Source organism: Centropristis striata, chromosome 23 (genome assembly GCF_030273125.1).
Source record: "Centropristis striata isolate RG_2023a ecotype Rhode Island chromosome 23, C.striata_1.0, whole genome shotgun sequence".
Lineage (NCBI taxonomy): Eukaryota > Metazoa > Chordata > Actinopteri > Perciformes > Serranidae > Centropristis > Centropristis striata.
The window spans coordinates 20217901-20235138 of record NC_081539.1 but is presented as its reverse complement, the minus strand read 5'-3'; the positions used below and the strand labels follow the sequence as shown (position 1 = coordinate 20235138).

General features: G+C 38.8%; 1 protein-coding gene across 2 annotated transcripts in view; it reads left to right on the top strand.

Moving 5' to 3' along the window:
- Positions 1-17238, top strand: part of cntnap2a (contactin associated protein 2a) — a 350626-nt gene that overhangs the window by 227232 nt on the left and 106156 nt on the right. For both annotated transcript variants that reach the window (XM_059327332.1, XM_059327333.1), the window contains 4 exons: positions 4330-4436; positions 8121-8240; positions 9250-9365; positions 11023-11107. In XM_059327332.1, the coding sequence (XP_059183315.1) occupies positions 4330-4436; positions 8121-8240; positions 9250-9365; positions 11023-11107 (428 nt within the window). The remainder of the gene's footprint in view (positions 1-4329; positions 4437-8120; positions 8241-9249; positions 9366-11022; positions 11108-17238) is intronic.

Sequence of the window (17238 nt, the reverse complement as noted above, 5' to 3'; positions counted from 1 at the left end):
CAGTGGTTTTCAGTCATGCAATAGACATAGAGAAAAATGTAATAACTATTAGGAACATAGCTTGGATCACAGCGTGTAGGTAACGTGACTAGGAAGCTACAATTAGGAGTTGACCTTGTGCTGATTGGAACAGCATTTTCCCTGAACTGAGCGATTTGTTTTCAGGTTAGGTTTGTCAATAACACTTTCCTTCATCAATATCCTCGCCCAGAGAAGAAGACACCAACTGCCACTGCTTGAATTAGATCAATTTTGTCCCTCGCTTAAAGAGTGGTCTGGCTTGCTGGAATACTTAAAGTCTGACAAAAGCTCTGGCCTTGTTCACACTAATGCATCTTTTCAAAAGCTGTGTCTGTGTCACTCAAATTTTTTTGGATTCAAAATCATTTTTAGGTGATTTTCAAAAGTTCTCAGTCCATAGGGAAACACCAAAACAACTAAAAGTACATTTTTGTCACGTCTGTCTGTGTTTGAGTGCTTATTCTGTTATTTTTCTATAAAGCTTAAGTCCCAATTATAATAATAATAAAAAATAATAATGGCAATAACTTTATCTGCACAGCACTTTTTACACAGTGTTTACAAAGCGTGTTGATAGAGAAAAAGCAGAGGAAAAGCAAAGTACCCATTTACAGGAAGACAGACAAAAGCAAGACAAAATTAACAGGATTTTAAACAAGACGACAAAAGACACAAAGGCATAGTAGTACATAACTCAAAATAAAAATAATAAAAGTAATAGAAGAAATAAAATCAATTAAAATGTACAGTACTGAACCTGCAATGACTGCCTTTTTGGCCACTTAGTGGCAAGCTGTGAACACAACATTGACACATTATTATCACATATTTTTAAATGATATGCTGGACTTGTTAGCATACAGTTGCTTGCATTACACAATCAATCAGACATTGTATTGTATTTGTAACCATGTTTCTGGCCAACTGAAAAAAGTATCTCCTCTCCTTTACACTATGTATTTGCTTTCCACTAACTCCTGAGAAAAATATCAGGCTTCTGAGCTGTTAAATTTGCCACACTGTTTACCAACTAGTCACTCACTTCATCTGTCTGGTAGCATACAGTGAATCTTCAGAGCTTTTTTCACTAAAAACAACTGCCTGCTGTGGCAAAAATAACGCTATGAAAGCCGTGTGATTGAACCAACACTGTAAATTTGTAGTCTGGAAAACCAAACAAAACAATGAGTTAAAGCATGCTATAAAGCTCAGTGGAGGTGATGGAAACTTCAGTTGAGTAATAAATCTCTGTGGGTTCACCACTACGACCGATGCTTTTCACATTATCTATTGTCATTTGATCCATTATTTGTGCAAAAGTATTGATTCTAGCTTTGCTACCACAGCCCATACGACAGTGTAAAGCTTTAATCTACACTCAGAACTAGTTTGGATCCAGCTGAGCACAGACGGCTCTTATATTTGATTAAGCCCTCCCTTTTGGATAAGTTTTCATGCATGTGTTTAATTTTTGGTTCTGCTGGCTGCCTTCTGCTCTCATATGTTGTGCTTTGCAATGTGAGGTAATGTAGTATGAAATTATTATTATTATTGCAAATGTGGTGCATTAGTGCTGCAGCAGTGTTGCTAGCAGGAGGCTGACTATGGTCAGATTTTTAGCACAAACACTCATGAAGGTGCTGAAATGTCCACAACCGTTTCCTACCCTTGCTTTTTGCCCATCTCTATTACTTCAAATGTTGTGTTCAGCGCTGCAGTACTGGAGGTGGGCCCCGTCCTGCCATAGAAGATGAATGGGTGCAGTGTTACCATCTAACTAATCAGAATGTCTTTGAAGGCAGTTCAATAGCCCTGTCTGACCTCCTTTTGATCAATGCCGTTCCACTGTGGGATTCTGCTCAGGCTGAGATGGTGGAAGAAGAGAAACACACACACACACACACACACACACACACACACGTCTCCACAAACACACATGAGGGCAAAGCATGCAAATTCCCATATTCACAAAGTCACTCTGTAAGAGTACGGCACATAAAAGCATAAACACAGTAGAGGTGTGGTGCCCCGTTCACTTCACATATCCTGCTCTTTTGCTCACACAAAGTCAGTGTTATTTAGTGCTCACATCTTGCTGAGCATAATCACTTTTGTGATTGTAGGTGCTTGTCAATCGTAGCCCATTGTGAAAGCACAATGCCCTTTTAACTGCATTTGTAACCTGCTGAAGCTACAGGACATTGTGACTTTTTTCCCGTTTACAGTACATACAGTAACATTGCTGAGACAGTAATGGTTTAATATAATTTGAATACAAGTGGGGGTTCAGTGCTCACTCTTATATAAAGTCCATTACTTTTTGTCGGAACTAAAGCAGTGAAACGGTTAAATACGCGTCCATCTCTCTCTCTTTCTCCCCGTTTCCAGTCTACCACAACACTCTACATCTGTCCAATAAAGGGACAAAAGGCAGGTAGCTACATGTATAGTAAAGTAAAGTGTCTTTTTGTGCATCAGGTAACACAGTCAGAGCCCAGATATCTTTAGAGAGGTTATTTTTTTTCAAATGTCACTTTTTTCCAACACATATTTTTCTACAGCAGCTATGCCTCTCACTCATTCCACAAAGTTACAATACTGACAATACAGTCCATTCATAAGCACACAGCCACACTTGATCTTCTAACAAGCTTTGTCGCTGCAGCATGTACTTCCTTTTTCAGAAAACAAGAAAGTACATATGTACTTTAATGTCCTTGGTGTTACAAAACCACACATATGAAAACGAAATGTAAGTGCATAGAAGTACTAAGAGACGTAAAATAATGTCAGTGAACTCATCATGTGAATAAGAATGTGTATGACAGCTGCATAGTAACTCACTACACTGATTGTCTTCTCTCCCTCCAGAGATGGAAAGTCTCTGAACTGCCTAACTGCTCAACTCCCCACATGCCCAAAGAAACACTCAGCATTTTAAAGAACCCCTGCAGCTCTTATGAGTCACTGTTTGTTTTTCCCCCAGCTGGCTCCCCTCTTAACATCACTTTGATTCATTCAAATAATCAAGCTCAGATATGTTAATCACATAACTTGTGCGTGAGTACATGTGTGAGTTTGTGTGTGTGAACCACAGCTCCAAGACTACAGAGCCTCGGGATCTATCCCCACCAGGCCTGCAGGCAAACCACAGAACTTTGATGTATTCAGGACTTGAGTTGGTATTAAAAAATTCAACAAGAAAAACAGTGATGTCTTAACTGCTATGTGCATAATACTATATTCACAGTGAGGAGGATAACACTGTTTACTTGCCAACACTCCTAATTTCATGTCCTGTTGATGTGGATACTGAATTATGACTAAAAAATTCTTCCTCCTCCGTTAAACTTGTGCTTATATTTGTCATCTACATGGACAATCAGCTCGAAAAAAACCCAGCTCTGTCGCCTGCTGCTTTCCGTGATCACTTATATTGTTGTTGTATCTGTTGTCAAACAGGTATAAAATTGTGATTTACTGCACCTCATAATTGCTTAAGTGATCAATCACTCCTGCTGTGCTGCACTTACACATTTAATCAAATACTCTAATGATCAATCAAAACAAGTATATGGTGTACTTAGTTATTGGCAACTAAAAGCACCATTTGTAATGTAAAAAAAGCAGGCTACTTATTCATGTCATATTAGCTAAAGGTGGCAGGGCTGCAGTGCTTCATTTAATTAATTAAAGCACTAACACTCTCTACTGGGTCTTACTTTGGTTCTTACACTTTTAAATGTGTTTTTTGCACCTGCTTTTGAAGTTGTAGAAGCATGTGTGGCCAATTAAATCATAGTCTTAACTCAGGAACTCACACGTTTTATTACACTAAAGGGACTTTAAAAGCAAATCTCAATTTGTTAGGTTCAATTATAATTATTTGCACTTTCCATACAATATCCTACTGTACCATTGAATATTAGAATATTGTGAACTAATCCGTCAACCCCACAGAGGCAGATGTTCCCCAGTAACCTTATACACTGGGGTATTCTGTAGGTTTCAGCCTATATAACACTCAGAGTATAATAGTAGAGTAGAGTATAATACAATATTGAGTATTTTCTATATAGCTGTCTGACACATTTTGTAAGCAGACTGTCGGATGTTGAAACTTTAAATACTTTATTTTCATGTCAACATAACTAGACTTGCCTCAGAATTCATGTGGCGCAGACTAGAAGGAAGTGTGTATGTGTGTGTGCTTCTGACCTTTACTGTACATGCATACTGCAAAATGTAATATGTCCCTTCTTTAAAAGGCATTGCATGTAAAAAGTAATCCCTCTCATTATTCTCCAGGTGTATGCCTAATCACTGTGAACATGGGGGCCGGTGTAAACAGACGTGGGACAGTTTCAGCTGTACCTGTGATGGAACAGGATACACTGGAGCCACCTGCCACACTTGTAAGTAAGCGAGTGTGTGTATGCTGTTGTGTGTTATTGCCCATCTGTTTTTCCCCACTCAGTCGAGCACCAGTGCGTTCAGTTCTGTGTGCGTTTGTTTGATTCGGCCTTCCGCTGTTCGCCTTTTGAGTGATTAAACTGTTTCTCCTTTAAAAGCCACAATTCTCAGCAGAGGGACAGCTGAACTTTTGAAGTGTTCAGAGCCAAGCCTTTTCTGACTGCGTTGTGCGTTTTGTTCTGGTCTAAGAAGAGGCAACCCGACCAAAAGCACCAGCACACAAAGAGAACAGAGTCAGAAAGAGAGAAAAAGCCTAAGAGGTTTTTTAAAGGCTTAAAAATGTGAGAATGCCATCCCTCCTCCCATGTGCCTCAAATATTGTTCTCTTTAAAGAGAGGATGAGAGGGGAAAGTTCTAGAAATATTCTGTCTGTTCAACATGAAACAACAGATTTAATACAAATTAAGTGTGAAAGAATTAGATAGAAGAATAGAGTGAGTGAAAAAGTGTTTGTTCAGGTTATGACATCACAGAGGAACAGTTTAAATGACATCAGAAAGTAAATAAAGCCTTAGACAATGAAAACAGAAATATGATTTTATAATCAGAGTCTGTGTGTGATCACATATCTATTTTTGTCTGTTTGACAATATTTATGAAGGTTTAGACCTTCAAATTAGAGATAGGTGAAGGCGCAACAGTTTCAGAGAGATGTTGGGTCGAATAAAGGGACTAGCCAGGATAATGTCCTTTAGAGGATTGGATAAATAAAGCTTTCCCTCCCAGGGGAAGCCACATCTGATGTCCCCTTGAGCAAGAATTTTATGTATGACTGCAAAACACAATATTGTTGTAGTGCATTCGGTGCTCCTTAGATGAAGAGATTTAAAACAATATGTGACGTTTCCGGCTAACCTTGATAATGTCATTATGATCCCTCCATTAGATGATTATCATTGTAGGATGATATCTCAACCTCTGCTGCATCACATGTGAAGTTAGTGGATTGTCAGAAGATTCATTTGCAAGAATTAATATTTTACGTAATTTATTTGGTGAAAGATTAAAATATTTCAATTGCAAAAAAGTGTGAAATTTGAGGATTTGCTGCTTTTCTCTGTTTAATATCACTGCAAATATTACGTCTTAAGGGTTTGTACTGCTGTGAAATTGAATTCTGATAGGATTTCTTTACTATTTATTGACATGTTATGGCCTAAATGAATAATTAATTAATCGAAAAATAATCAACAGATTAGTCCATAATGAAAGTAATTGTTGGTTACTGGTGCAATAATTTGCTATGGTTGTTTTCCCAGTTATACGCTATAAGATAGAAGGATATCTTCCATTTAGTAGTTAGATTTGGATTTAGGTTTGTCTCTATTAGTTTTCTGCCTGTAATTCAGTCCTGGTAAAGGTTGCTGTGAAGCGTAGGTGTAACAAAGTGCTGCTTTTATCTGGATATTTTATGCCTTTTTACACTTAATTACATTCTAATCACATTTGCACTAGAAGAATATCTTTTTGTTGTGTCCAACCACTGTGAAGCAGTCCTGGGAAAAATGCTGTTTTTTTCCGCTTCCGATGTGTAACGTCCTTTGACCAATAGCTTTGAACCAGCAGTTCTCTGCAGATCCTTGTGAGATGGTTCAGCAGGGTCAGTTCCTCACAACACTGGTTTTGTTGAAGAGCACGTCCTCACAGCAAGCAACTGCCTGACTAAACTCCTGGATGAACAGAGGGGTATCAAAGAGAAACAAAGGAATAATAAAATTGTCAGAAGATGAAATGAAAGATAAAAGAAGGATGAAGGAAAGGAGAATCAAGACGTATGCAGAAACAGAAACTATAATAAAGAGCAAAGACTAAGAAAACTAAGAGAGAGAGAAAGAAGGCAGGGATATATATTTTTTTAAACTCAATATTAAGCCTGGGAACAGTCTCGTCTCCACCAAGGAAGTTTCACTCCAAGACCTGCTCTCACATTTCTCTTTGAAGAGTAATTCTTCCTCCCCTCCCCTCTCTGTCTGACTGTCTGTGTGTAGATCAACACAAACATAACATCAATATGTTGTCAGATAGATTGCTAGAGTGTGTGGGACAAGACACCACTTCTTGACAGGCGCTGAATAGAGACTGGCAACCACATGAAATTGCCTTCAGGAAGGAGGGAAAAAAGAAAACAACAACGTCGGACATTGATGCGCTATTTCAGATCCATCCCCAAATTCTAAAATTGAGTTAATTTGGTCCTTTAGATGACAGAAATATATTAAAGCGTAGATATGGAGGCTGTCATCTTTATTTTGATGCTGCTGCCACTGTACATATGGTATTAGTACAATATCATAACTGACGCTGTGATTCCTAACCCTTTTAAGAAAACTGAAAATAGCTTTGAATAGCTTACTATACTGCTTTCTGATTTGTCATGCAAATCTCTGAGCACTTTCATGTTTACCAGAAGATCAAATCCTCTTTTGTTTAAGATTGAAACATGGCCTTAACACTGCCACGACGCTCAGACCAACTTTTACATTGTTTACACCACTAGTTGTAAAGTTGACCCTCTGTTTTCAATGCATCCAACAACAGTGTTGTTTAAAAGCATTATCACAGCATCTGGATATTTTCCAAGATTAACAAACTCTTATCTCAATATGACACAATTTGAATAAGGGCTTTTAGATGATTAAATGTATGTAAGTAATAATGCGTTGTAATTAATTAATCAAAATCACATTTAACATTTAAAACTACTCAAACATATTTTTTTAGTAGATGAGTTAATCAATGAAGAGATATTATGAACTTTAAAGGTCAACATCTATTTTATTCCCCATATATTCAGAACATTTTTGTTTCACTAAAACCTCGTTTAACTCCCTCTGCTACTGGTATTGGCTGACACGCCATTGCAATTTAGAGAATGAGTTGGTTAATCGGTCACAGGTAGATGTACCTCAGTCTGCATTTGCCTGCTCATGTGTGTCTTGATGAAACTGGATGCTCATGGTAGAGTCTGAGGTCTGACGTCTGAGCTAACTGCTAGTTGCTTTGCATTTAGATGATATATCAGGCTTGAAATACTCCGATGGTATGAAAATTCCTCACTGTAGAAATTTCACCGAATGATGCTCCTATCACCAGTTCATCTGGGTGTTTCTTAAATGTTGATTTCAATCACTATGGATGGCTGTATGTGCAATGACAAGGGGCATCACAGAGTGTGTTTAATCTGCGTAATTTTCTCAAAAAAAATGTATGTTATTTTTAAACCCCAATTTTAGCCACATGCTAAACAAGCATATTTGCAGAAAATAGAAGATATAACCTTTCAAATGAAGCCTCATATATGCATTTTGACCCTGCGGTTTTAATCTGATATTAGCTTTGGCTAAAAAAATGTTTTAGTCTAATCCTCATGTCCCTTAATGTTCCAATTTATAAACTTTTAATTTTTAAATACAAACTCGAATTTGATACATTCTGTATTATTTACATTTCAGGGTTGTAATTCAAATAAACGTGTTATTTTGACAGCCCCAAAAAATATGCACTGTTTGCACAAGACTTTTACTCATAATCATGTAACAACCTCAGTGGTTATGGGTGTTTCATCTTTTTTCCTCCTCCTCCAACTGCTCATTTGTGCCTTTTTCTCTCTTCTCTCCCACCCCCAGCTATCTACGAACCATCCTGTGAGGCCTATAAGCACCTGGGCAGATCCTCTGACACCTACTGGATCGACCCCGACGGCAGCGGACCCCTTGGCCCATTCAAAGTCAATTGCAACATGACAGGTGTGTGGGGGCTAGCCTGAAGTCACTGTACTGTGCCCCTGAGTGAGCTTTCACCTGTAGTGCTTCAATTCATGTGTATGTGTGTACAGGTGTGTGTGCAAGTGTGTGTGCGTGTACACTTCCCCTCCTCTGTCTGGCCCCAGTGACCTGTGAGGGAAGAAGACTCTCCAGCCCTCCTCATTCTTAACCTCAGACAGCAGCACTCTTAACCTGCTATACCTGGGGTTTCCATGGCGACGCAGTCACAGCTACTGACATTTAACTCTAAAGGAGCAGCCGCTACAGACACACACAGACACGCTCACACACCCACCACAAAGAAACCACAAACAGACGTGTTATGCAAACTTAAGAGTGCTCCAACGGTCTGAGTGACACTTCTGTCACATACACTCATACCCACACATGCAACTCCCCACCTCCACACACACACACACACACACACACACACACACACACAGACCCACACAGACCCACACACACAGAGGAATAAGTAGATAGTCTGGAACAGCAGAGCACGCAGGCAGAGCAAAGGCGAGACTTTTAATGAAATGTCACTGCACTCCACTGGCTAGCCCCTTAGTCACGCTGAATAGCACACTCACACACACCTCAGAAATGTTAAGAGTTTCTCTTTCTCCAACACACACACACACACACACACACACACACACATACCTCAGAGACTTGTAATGCACACACACATTCCTTGACTGACAGTGTGAATGAACAGGAAGATGTCTGAGTGACTGGCTCATGCTATAACAGCACAAGTGTCTTTTAAACCCTGGAGTCTCATAGCTGTAACTTAGATTACACAGAAATAGCTTCACTGTCATAACAGCCAAACTGCAGTTTCCTTTGTGTTTGTGTGTGTGTGTGTGTGTGTGTGTGTGTGTGTGTGTGTGTGTGTGTCAGTGGTTAAAGTTACCAGTTAATACATCTAACTGGTTTATTCTTGTGATTGAAGAATAATCATTCTAATATGCTGACATGTTTGTGTGTGTAGAAGACAAAGTGTGGACGACAGTCATGAACAACCTGCCACCCAAAACTGCAGTGACTGGCTCCAGTAGAGAGAGACGAACCGTCTTACAGGTTAACTACAGCGCCTCTATGGACCAGGTAACACACGCAGAGACACACACGCATACATTATGCACAGAAAGTCTTGTATTACATTTGCGTTTTAGATTTTCTACAATCTACAACCAAACAAAGATAGATGAAAAAAAAAAAAGAAATGTATTTATGCCTGCCATCATACACTGTTTTAGTGTAAGTGATGTTGTATTTTTATATAAAAATACAATGGGATTTTTTTAAAGGTATATAATGCCTGGTGTACACTAAAGGATTTCTTTAGTAGTACATCTTATTCAAATAAGCACTCATACTGTTGCTATAATTTCATAAGCTTGTCCTCCTTTTCTACTGTCCACCTGGCTCCAAAGAAATGTATTTGTGCTGTGACGCTTCTCTGTTAGCTCGCTCTCTGTTCAATATTCCATCTCTGTTCCTTTCACACTACAAGAAGATTATGTCTGTAAACTCCTCGCACTACAGGGTTATATAGGCAGATCGTTTGTGGGCAGCATTATTAAATGAAGGCAGGTACCCACCGTCAGTTTTCAACCTGTTTATTGGTTGAATTTTGTAGCCGTTTTTGCTACACTGCACAAGTGCAAACGTTTTCTCTAATGTCACGCTGCCTTCTCAGTTGTTTTCTGATCATAAACACAGTTGTTTTTCTGACTCAGAACCCACAGAAAAGAATCACCTCGTAATAAACTCCTACAAGTCACTCACAGTGTTCCACAAAGAACCGTAGTAGCATGTGTGAATGTTTGTAGTGAGAATAAAAGGTGAGCATGGTATAAAAACAAGTTCTCCTTATTTGATTCCCTCATCATTTTTACTGCTTTGCTTTCAACATCCAGATACTTTTTCTCCCAAAAATGTTAAGTTTGGTCTGGATAATGCGACAATCCCATGCCTTGTAGTCAGGCTCACCAAAGTATGAGCTTCATCAAATCTCTACCCGTAATTAAACCATTCGGCAAAGGTGTGACACAATGACACCTCAGTCTGTTCGTGCTAAAAACTGCAAAGAAAAGAAAAAGCAGGAAATAGAAATAGAATACATTAGATTAATCACTTTCCCCAAGTCACAAGACTGTGGTCCAGGAGCCAAACTCCACTTTTTAAAGGACGGATCCATTATTTTGTATTTGTTACATCCACTTCTTGTATACGGTCTATTTGATCTAACAAAACAAGAGCTTCACCTCATGTCTATACCACGTCCCTGCTTTGCTTTTGCTACATACAAGTGACACTATGCAAATCTACTTCATCACACCTAGGAGTTAATACTTGGATTTCTTTTATCACACGAAGACACAAGCCAGCTTTTTAAAGGCTTGTTTCCAGACAGCTAGTTGTCACTGTCAGTCGAAAGCAAACTGTGTATGAACTTTACAGGTTTCAACGCTCCAGTGAGGACTGACAGCAGTTTTTACCTGCAATGTGTACAAGACACTGTTTTCCATGAGCTGACTCAGTTTGAGTAGCATATCCTCCAGTAATTATGTCCCCGCCTAATTTGTATGGATCACTTGTTCCATTTTTAGCTTCTCTAAATCACGGGAAGCTAAATTAAAACAGCATTACAGTGCACTTTGCTTCATTTTGCATCTCACTAATTTGTTTTTACATGAAATTGTCCTGTCTGGCTGAATAAGATAAAATGAAAATACATTATCCGTGCTTGTGTTTCCAGGTGACAGCCATCACCACCAGTGCAGAAAACTGTGAGCAGCAAATCGCCTACAGCTGTCGGATGTCCAGACTGCTCAACACTCCAGGTAAGAGCTGAGGATGGCATCTTTATTCACCACTGACTCAAACACAAGCACACATCACTGAGACAGGCAGGGAGTTCTTTTTGGCACACAGTCAGAATTTGATGGGAAAATCATCTTAACAATACACTCCACTCTACCCATCATCTTCTGTCTGGGGACACTACAGAAGGGACACAAATTAAACAGGAAGAGACAGTGAATTTTAAATCAGCTATTTCCAGGTTTGGAAGAGTTTTAAGGAAATTAATCATTCACAAAAGTTTTGGAAAAGTAATTGATATATTTTAATCTTCAGTACATGTGGTTCGATTACAGTGATCCCTTTATCGTTTTTATCAAGTCCTTTAAGATAAATATTAAGAGCAGAATCACTCATGTAACATTATTTTACATATGTTCTCTGTGTGAGATTAGGTCCTTTAGGCACACATCTGAACTTTGGCTTGTATGTTGGAGAAATGTGAATTTGCACTCAGAACCAAAAAGTGCAAATTTAATAATATTTGGCTCATGGCTTTAACCAGGTTGGGTAAAATAGAGACTGTGAAACAGTAAAAACATTTGAATTTTAACATGGACAAGGCAGTATTCGAAGCACCCAGCTGCTGCTGCAACCAGCTTTCACTCTCACTTTTCACCACGGCTACCAGCTTGTCTTTCATCCACCACCAAACCATTGTCCATTTCGGTTGTCATATCCAAACATGAAGCCTTATCTGAGGCTTTGTTAAGTCATCTTCCTCGACAAACAATCAAACAGCAGCCATATTTGAATGTGGTAAACACAAGTTAATCGATATGTACATTTTGGCTGCTAACATTCAGTCCAAATTATCAAAGCAACATTAAAGCAACAAGCCTCCTATTATTTATTATTATTTACCTGAACCACTATTTACAGCCTGAACTGAAGAAAAAAAACATCTACTTAGAGTTTATGGGCTATTCATCAGCTCTGGATATGGTTAAGAAAGATGAAGCTGCCTGATCCTTTTCTGAATCTCAATTGACAGGACAGTTCTCAGCAGTAACCACACTGAACCAACCATTCCAAACACATTTCAGAGAAGCACGGACTTGAGATGGACTGTAAGGGTCTCAGTTGCTCTTCATATTATCATTAGGGAATTTGACCCCAAAACAGATCAAGTTAATGTGAAACAATGATGATAAAACATAATTTTGAGTGAGGGATGTGGTGAAGGTTGTACTTGTCCTATCTCAATGACTGACTGTGGAAAATCAGAAGTTCCTGTTGAACTGCCAAATAAAAGAAAGCGATGAGAAGCTTGCAGAATTGAGCAAGTAAACTGTGGTGGAGGAAGATAAAACAGGGGAGGCTCTTTTCTCTTCATGCTCCATTAGGTTGATGGTAAATTGAAAGGGATAGTTGGAATAAAATCCAACTTTGTATTCTGAAAGACAGTTTCCACGTGGCACTGCTGATATGTGTCAGGGTAACTGGATAAAATGTTTATTTTTCCTCCCACTCATTTATGTTATTTAACACTACACAATGGAATTCCAAGGTGCCAACCGTATGTTGTTTTTTCCTTTAATTTGTCAGTCATCTGTGTGTTTGAACTGCCGTTTTCATCCTGTCAGCACTGCAGATGATAGCACTGAAACGGACCATTGAAAAAGAGTTGTGGCCTGGCTGAGCTCTTTCTCAGTAGATTAACTTGGATTACATTCATTTGCATTAGATTTGTTTGGACTCAGTCAGTTTGGCTTTAATGTGCTTGAGCAAGGCCTGGCAGGGTTTTGTGTCAGTTTGGTTTGGATTAGTTAGGTTGGCTTGTGAAAGGGTTGAGTCGTGTAAGGTTTGCCCTGGACTAGATACGTTTGATTTGTTCATGGTTGGGTTTAGTGGATTTTTGACAGGGTTTTAAATAGTTTTTCTGCAGTAGAAAAGAGTAGAGTGGAGGACTTACATCTGTGTTTTACTCTTGTTTTGCTCAGTCTGTGTCAAAGCCTGCTATTTAGTCTAATATCTTGTTTGAGCATCTGCATGTGTGCGCGTGCGTGTGCTTGAGCGTATGCTGTGTATTTTTCAGTATGAGAATAACAAGCTTGGTGTCATTCTCAGAACTGTTTTCTGCCTTTTTTTCTTGGTTTCCTGGCTAACATACACTCTCTTTCTTTCACACATACGCATGCAGTACATACACACGTACACACAACCCCCCACCTTAGGGATAGCTTCATAACGACAAGACACTCCTGGCAATTAAAGTGAGTGAGAGGAGATAGAAATAGGGAGGGGGAGGAAGAGAGGATTGCGAGTGTGTTAGATGTATGCCTGTGTATGTGGGTGATTGTGTACGTGTGTGTCCATGGTCCTTGATTGACTGAGTAGGAATAAAGAAATAGGTGGTTAGTAATAGCTGGGTATTAGTGCAGCAGACCAAAACTTTGCCATTAACTTCCACTGCACAAAGGTAGAGTGTTCATGCACACTCACAAACACACACACCTTATTAACAAACTCTTTTTTTATACTCAAGCTGAAAATACTGTTGTGTGAACACACACACACACACACACACACACACACACAAATGTGCAAACATCCTTCCCACAGCCACACACCCAGTCAGTCAGTCCTTCATTAACTAGTTTACTCCTAATTCACTACCTTGCAAGTTAGGGAAATCCAATTACCAGTCTAGAATGACTGAGAAAGTAGGACCAGGAAAAATCATTTACCCAAAAATATGCTTCATAAATTAGCTGTCAGCTTTCATCAAATTACACTGTCAACAGCATTTTCCCCGTGAGCCACAGGCGCACACACATACGCATAGCCATACACACGGACGCACACTTGCTACTCTTCCACTTCCACTTTTTTTCTCATCCAGATCTCATCTATTACACAAGGGCTGGCATTTTAGAGCTAAACGAAGCGTTAAATGGGAATTATATTCTGCCACCAGTGACATCCCTAATTTGGAACTTGGGCAGTAATTGTCCTAATTGTCTGACCCCTTCTTCACCTCTTTCACGTGTTCTGTCCGTTTACATTTTTTTATTCCCTCTTTTTCACTCAAATGCATCCTGCACCTGCAAACACACACACAGGCTGCTTCTATTTAACATTTGCAAGATGGGCAGATATAATAATCAGAGATGCTGACGCAAACAGCAACAAACACACAACTCAAAGGGACTCACAAACTCAGGCAATATATATCTTTTCTCTCCTTCCTCCCCCCTCACCTTCTTCTATCTCATCTCTTCCTCTCTCCACTTCTTCCCATCATCTTCTGCATTCACATTTATCAATTTATATCCATATATACCCTCCTCTTACTCCACACTTACCCCCTCTGTCTTTGTTTTCCCCCTCTTCCCATTTACCATTTTAAGTCTCCATTTTTGCCTTCCTCCCATTCTTCACTACCAATTCTAACTCACATTATTTTCTTCCTTCCTTTTTAAATCACCTTCTTTCCCCTCCCAGTCTCTCTGCCCGTCTTCTCACTCACTCTGCTGAACACTGCTTCCATTAGTGTTGGAATAACGGCTTTTAGAGGAGAATTAGCTCCCTTCACTAATGATTTAGAGTCATCCCTTTCAGCGTAAACAACCTGTAAACAACCAATGGCACAAGGCTTGCACAAACAAGCCCTCGTGTAGATGCAGATGCAGATAAAAACACACAGCTATCATTCTCTGACGCACATACTCGCAGTCACAGGGGGGTTTTGCTAAAGCTTAAGCTTGTTAGTTGCCTTGAAAGGTCATGAATATCCAATCGAAAAAAAGAAGTAATTTTATTTCTTGTTTTCAGTCACCTTTCTTCTCCTTTGAAAATGTACATTATGTTTGTTATGTAGCTAGGGTCATAGTCCTTAAGAATAACCCATTACAGCTCTCAACATTTTTTTCAGTTTTCAGCATCCTTGCCTTCTATAATACCTCCCAGGACGCAGTTAGGCGAGCATTTCGGTTAAAGTTAATAAGAAAGACTGTGACAGAAGGGAAACTCCAGTCTCTTGGGGTCTCTGCTGAGAAACCCCTTATTGCCAATAAACCAAGGAGAATGCCAAAAAATGGTCTCACTGCAGTGAAATGGCTACTATAGGCACTACCGTCATCACACATGACTAAAGTCAGGCATTGAATCTACAAGAGTGTCAGTTTTCCAGTCAAACCTAATTTAAGCAATTCCGAGACTGTTAAGGGACCCCAGTATGCAGCATTCAAATACAATATAGGACAATTACATATTTGTATTGCATGAGGACCACATGGGTTTGTCGTAATGAGGGTATATCTGTAAAGGGGAGACTCGTGGGTACCCATTTTCAATTAGATATCTTGAGGTCCGAGGTCAAGGAATCTCTTTGAAATTTTTCCCTGACTAAAATTTAGCATTACTTTGGAGTGTTAGCCCCTGGTATCTAGGCTGTAGCTTTAAAACCCACAACTGTATAAAAAGAGTCACTAAGGGGTTAATACATTGAAGCTTTGTTGAAATAATGGCCTAATTCTTTAGTAGATAATTGCATGTATATGATCAGTAAAGGTGATCAGTAGAGCCACGAACAATCAAAAACCTAATAACTTAAACATATGCATATGTTGCTGAAGAATCGACTTAAACTCCAGTTTTTCTTCTTTTCCACTTTTCTCTTCTTTTTTTCATTCAGACACAGACACTGCTAAATATATTCTCATATGTGCACTCACTCGCTTTGACTCACAAAGCTTTTGTAAGCTTGTGAAACACATGTTGTTTCTCCCTTTATTTGTCACACTAGCCTGAAGCAATTGAAAGAATCATTTATAGAATCCAGGCTAATGAAGAGAGAAATGTTTCCATCAAATAAATGAGCTCATTACTCCAGTGAACTGTTCTTCAGTAAGACGTAAGTGTCTAATATTTGCACAGTTTAAAGACATTGCAGATTCACACATTTTCTGCTTATAGGAAGAAGCTTTGACTCAATCGCTGTCCAAGCAAACATATGGCTTTTATCACTGCTAGACATAAGATTTTTTCCTTTTCACTGTTTTTGCAGTTGTTGCAATGTGACAAAAAAGTGTTAAGTTTCCAATAATGTAATAAAGGATTAAGAAGGAATGGAAGAAAGGGATGAGTTTTGTAAGTGAGACATTGTGTTTAACTCCTAGACTGGGTGTAGCAGTTCTGACTCAAACTATGTTTGTCTAATATAATTGCGTCATCCAATCATGTAATCAAACAGTGAAAAATATGTTGTTCTTAAGTGCAACATTGGCAGCAAAATGCACTTAAAGCAAATCTTAATGTTTTGTGATAATAACCTGACCATTCTGAAGTGAGATTGCTGCTTATCCAGCCTTTGGGAAGCTTTCACTTGCTGTCAGCAAAATAATATCCAATTAATTGGGGGTGATGTCATAAAGATCCAATTGTCAATGTCATTTTTGTCCAGTCATGTCAAAAATTATTATGATACTGGTAATTGCTGTCATAATAAAGTGCTATTTTTTCAGGATTTTATCACATTATAGAATTGTGTTATGTTAGCATTTTAATTGGCTGTTAAAATGTTACAGGCCATTTAAAAATGGGTTGCTGGTAAGTGATAACACAGCTTTTTACAGTAGATAGATGGAAAAGGAAAAAAGTTTGCAGAGTGAGAAAAATGAAATGGAGAAATCTGTAGAGAGAGGAAGTGGAACAGAGGAACAATTGTAACTCCTGTTCTCCAAGCTGTCAACACATTTCAGTCACAGGTCGAGCAAAAGGACTGTGCTGTGGCCAACAATAGACTACTGATCTTGATATCAGACTGTACAGTAAGGCACTCGTTGAAAAATGATAAACTGTGGACAAGTGATTAACTACACTGTTAGAAATTTTCCTGTAAAAAAACAGTAAAGAACTGGCAGCTGGGTTGCCATTATATTACCGTAAAATTAACATCTTTTTACTGTCACTGAAAGTTACAGCTTTGTACTGTAAATGAAAAATACAGTATGGACTGTAAAAAAACAGTAAACTACTGGCAGCTGGGTTGCCATTATGTTACTGTAAAATTAACATCTTTTTACTGTCGCTTACTTTACAGTTTTGTACTGTAAATGAAAAATACAGTAAACTACTGGCAGCTGGGTTGCCATTATGTTACCATAAA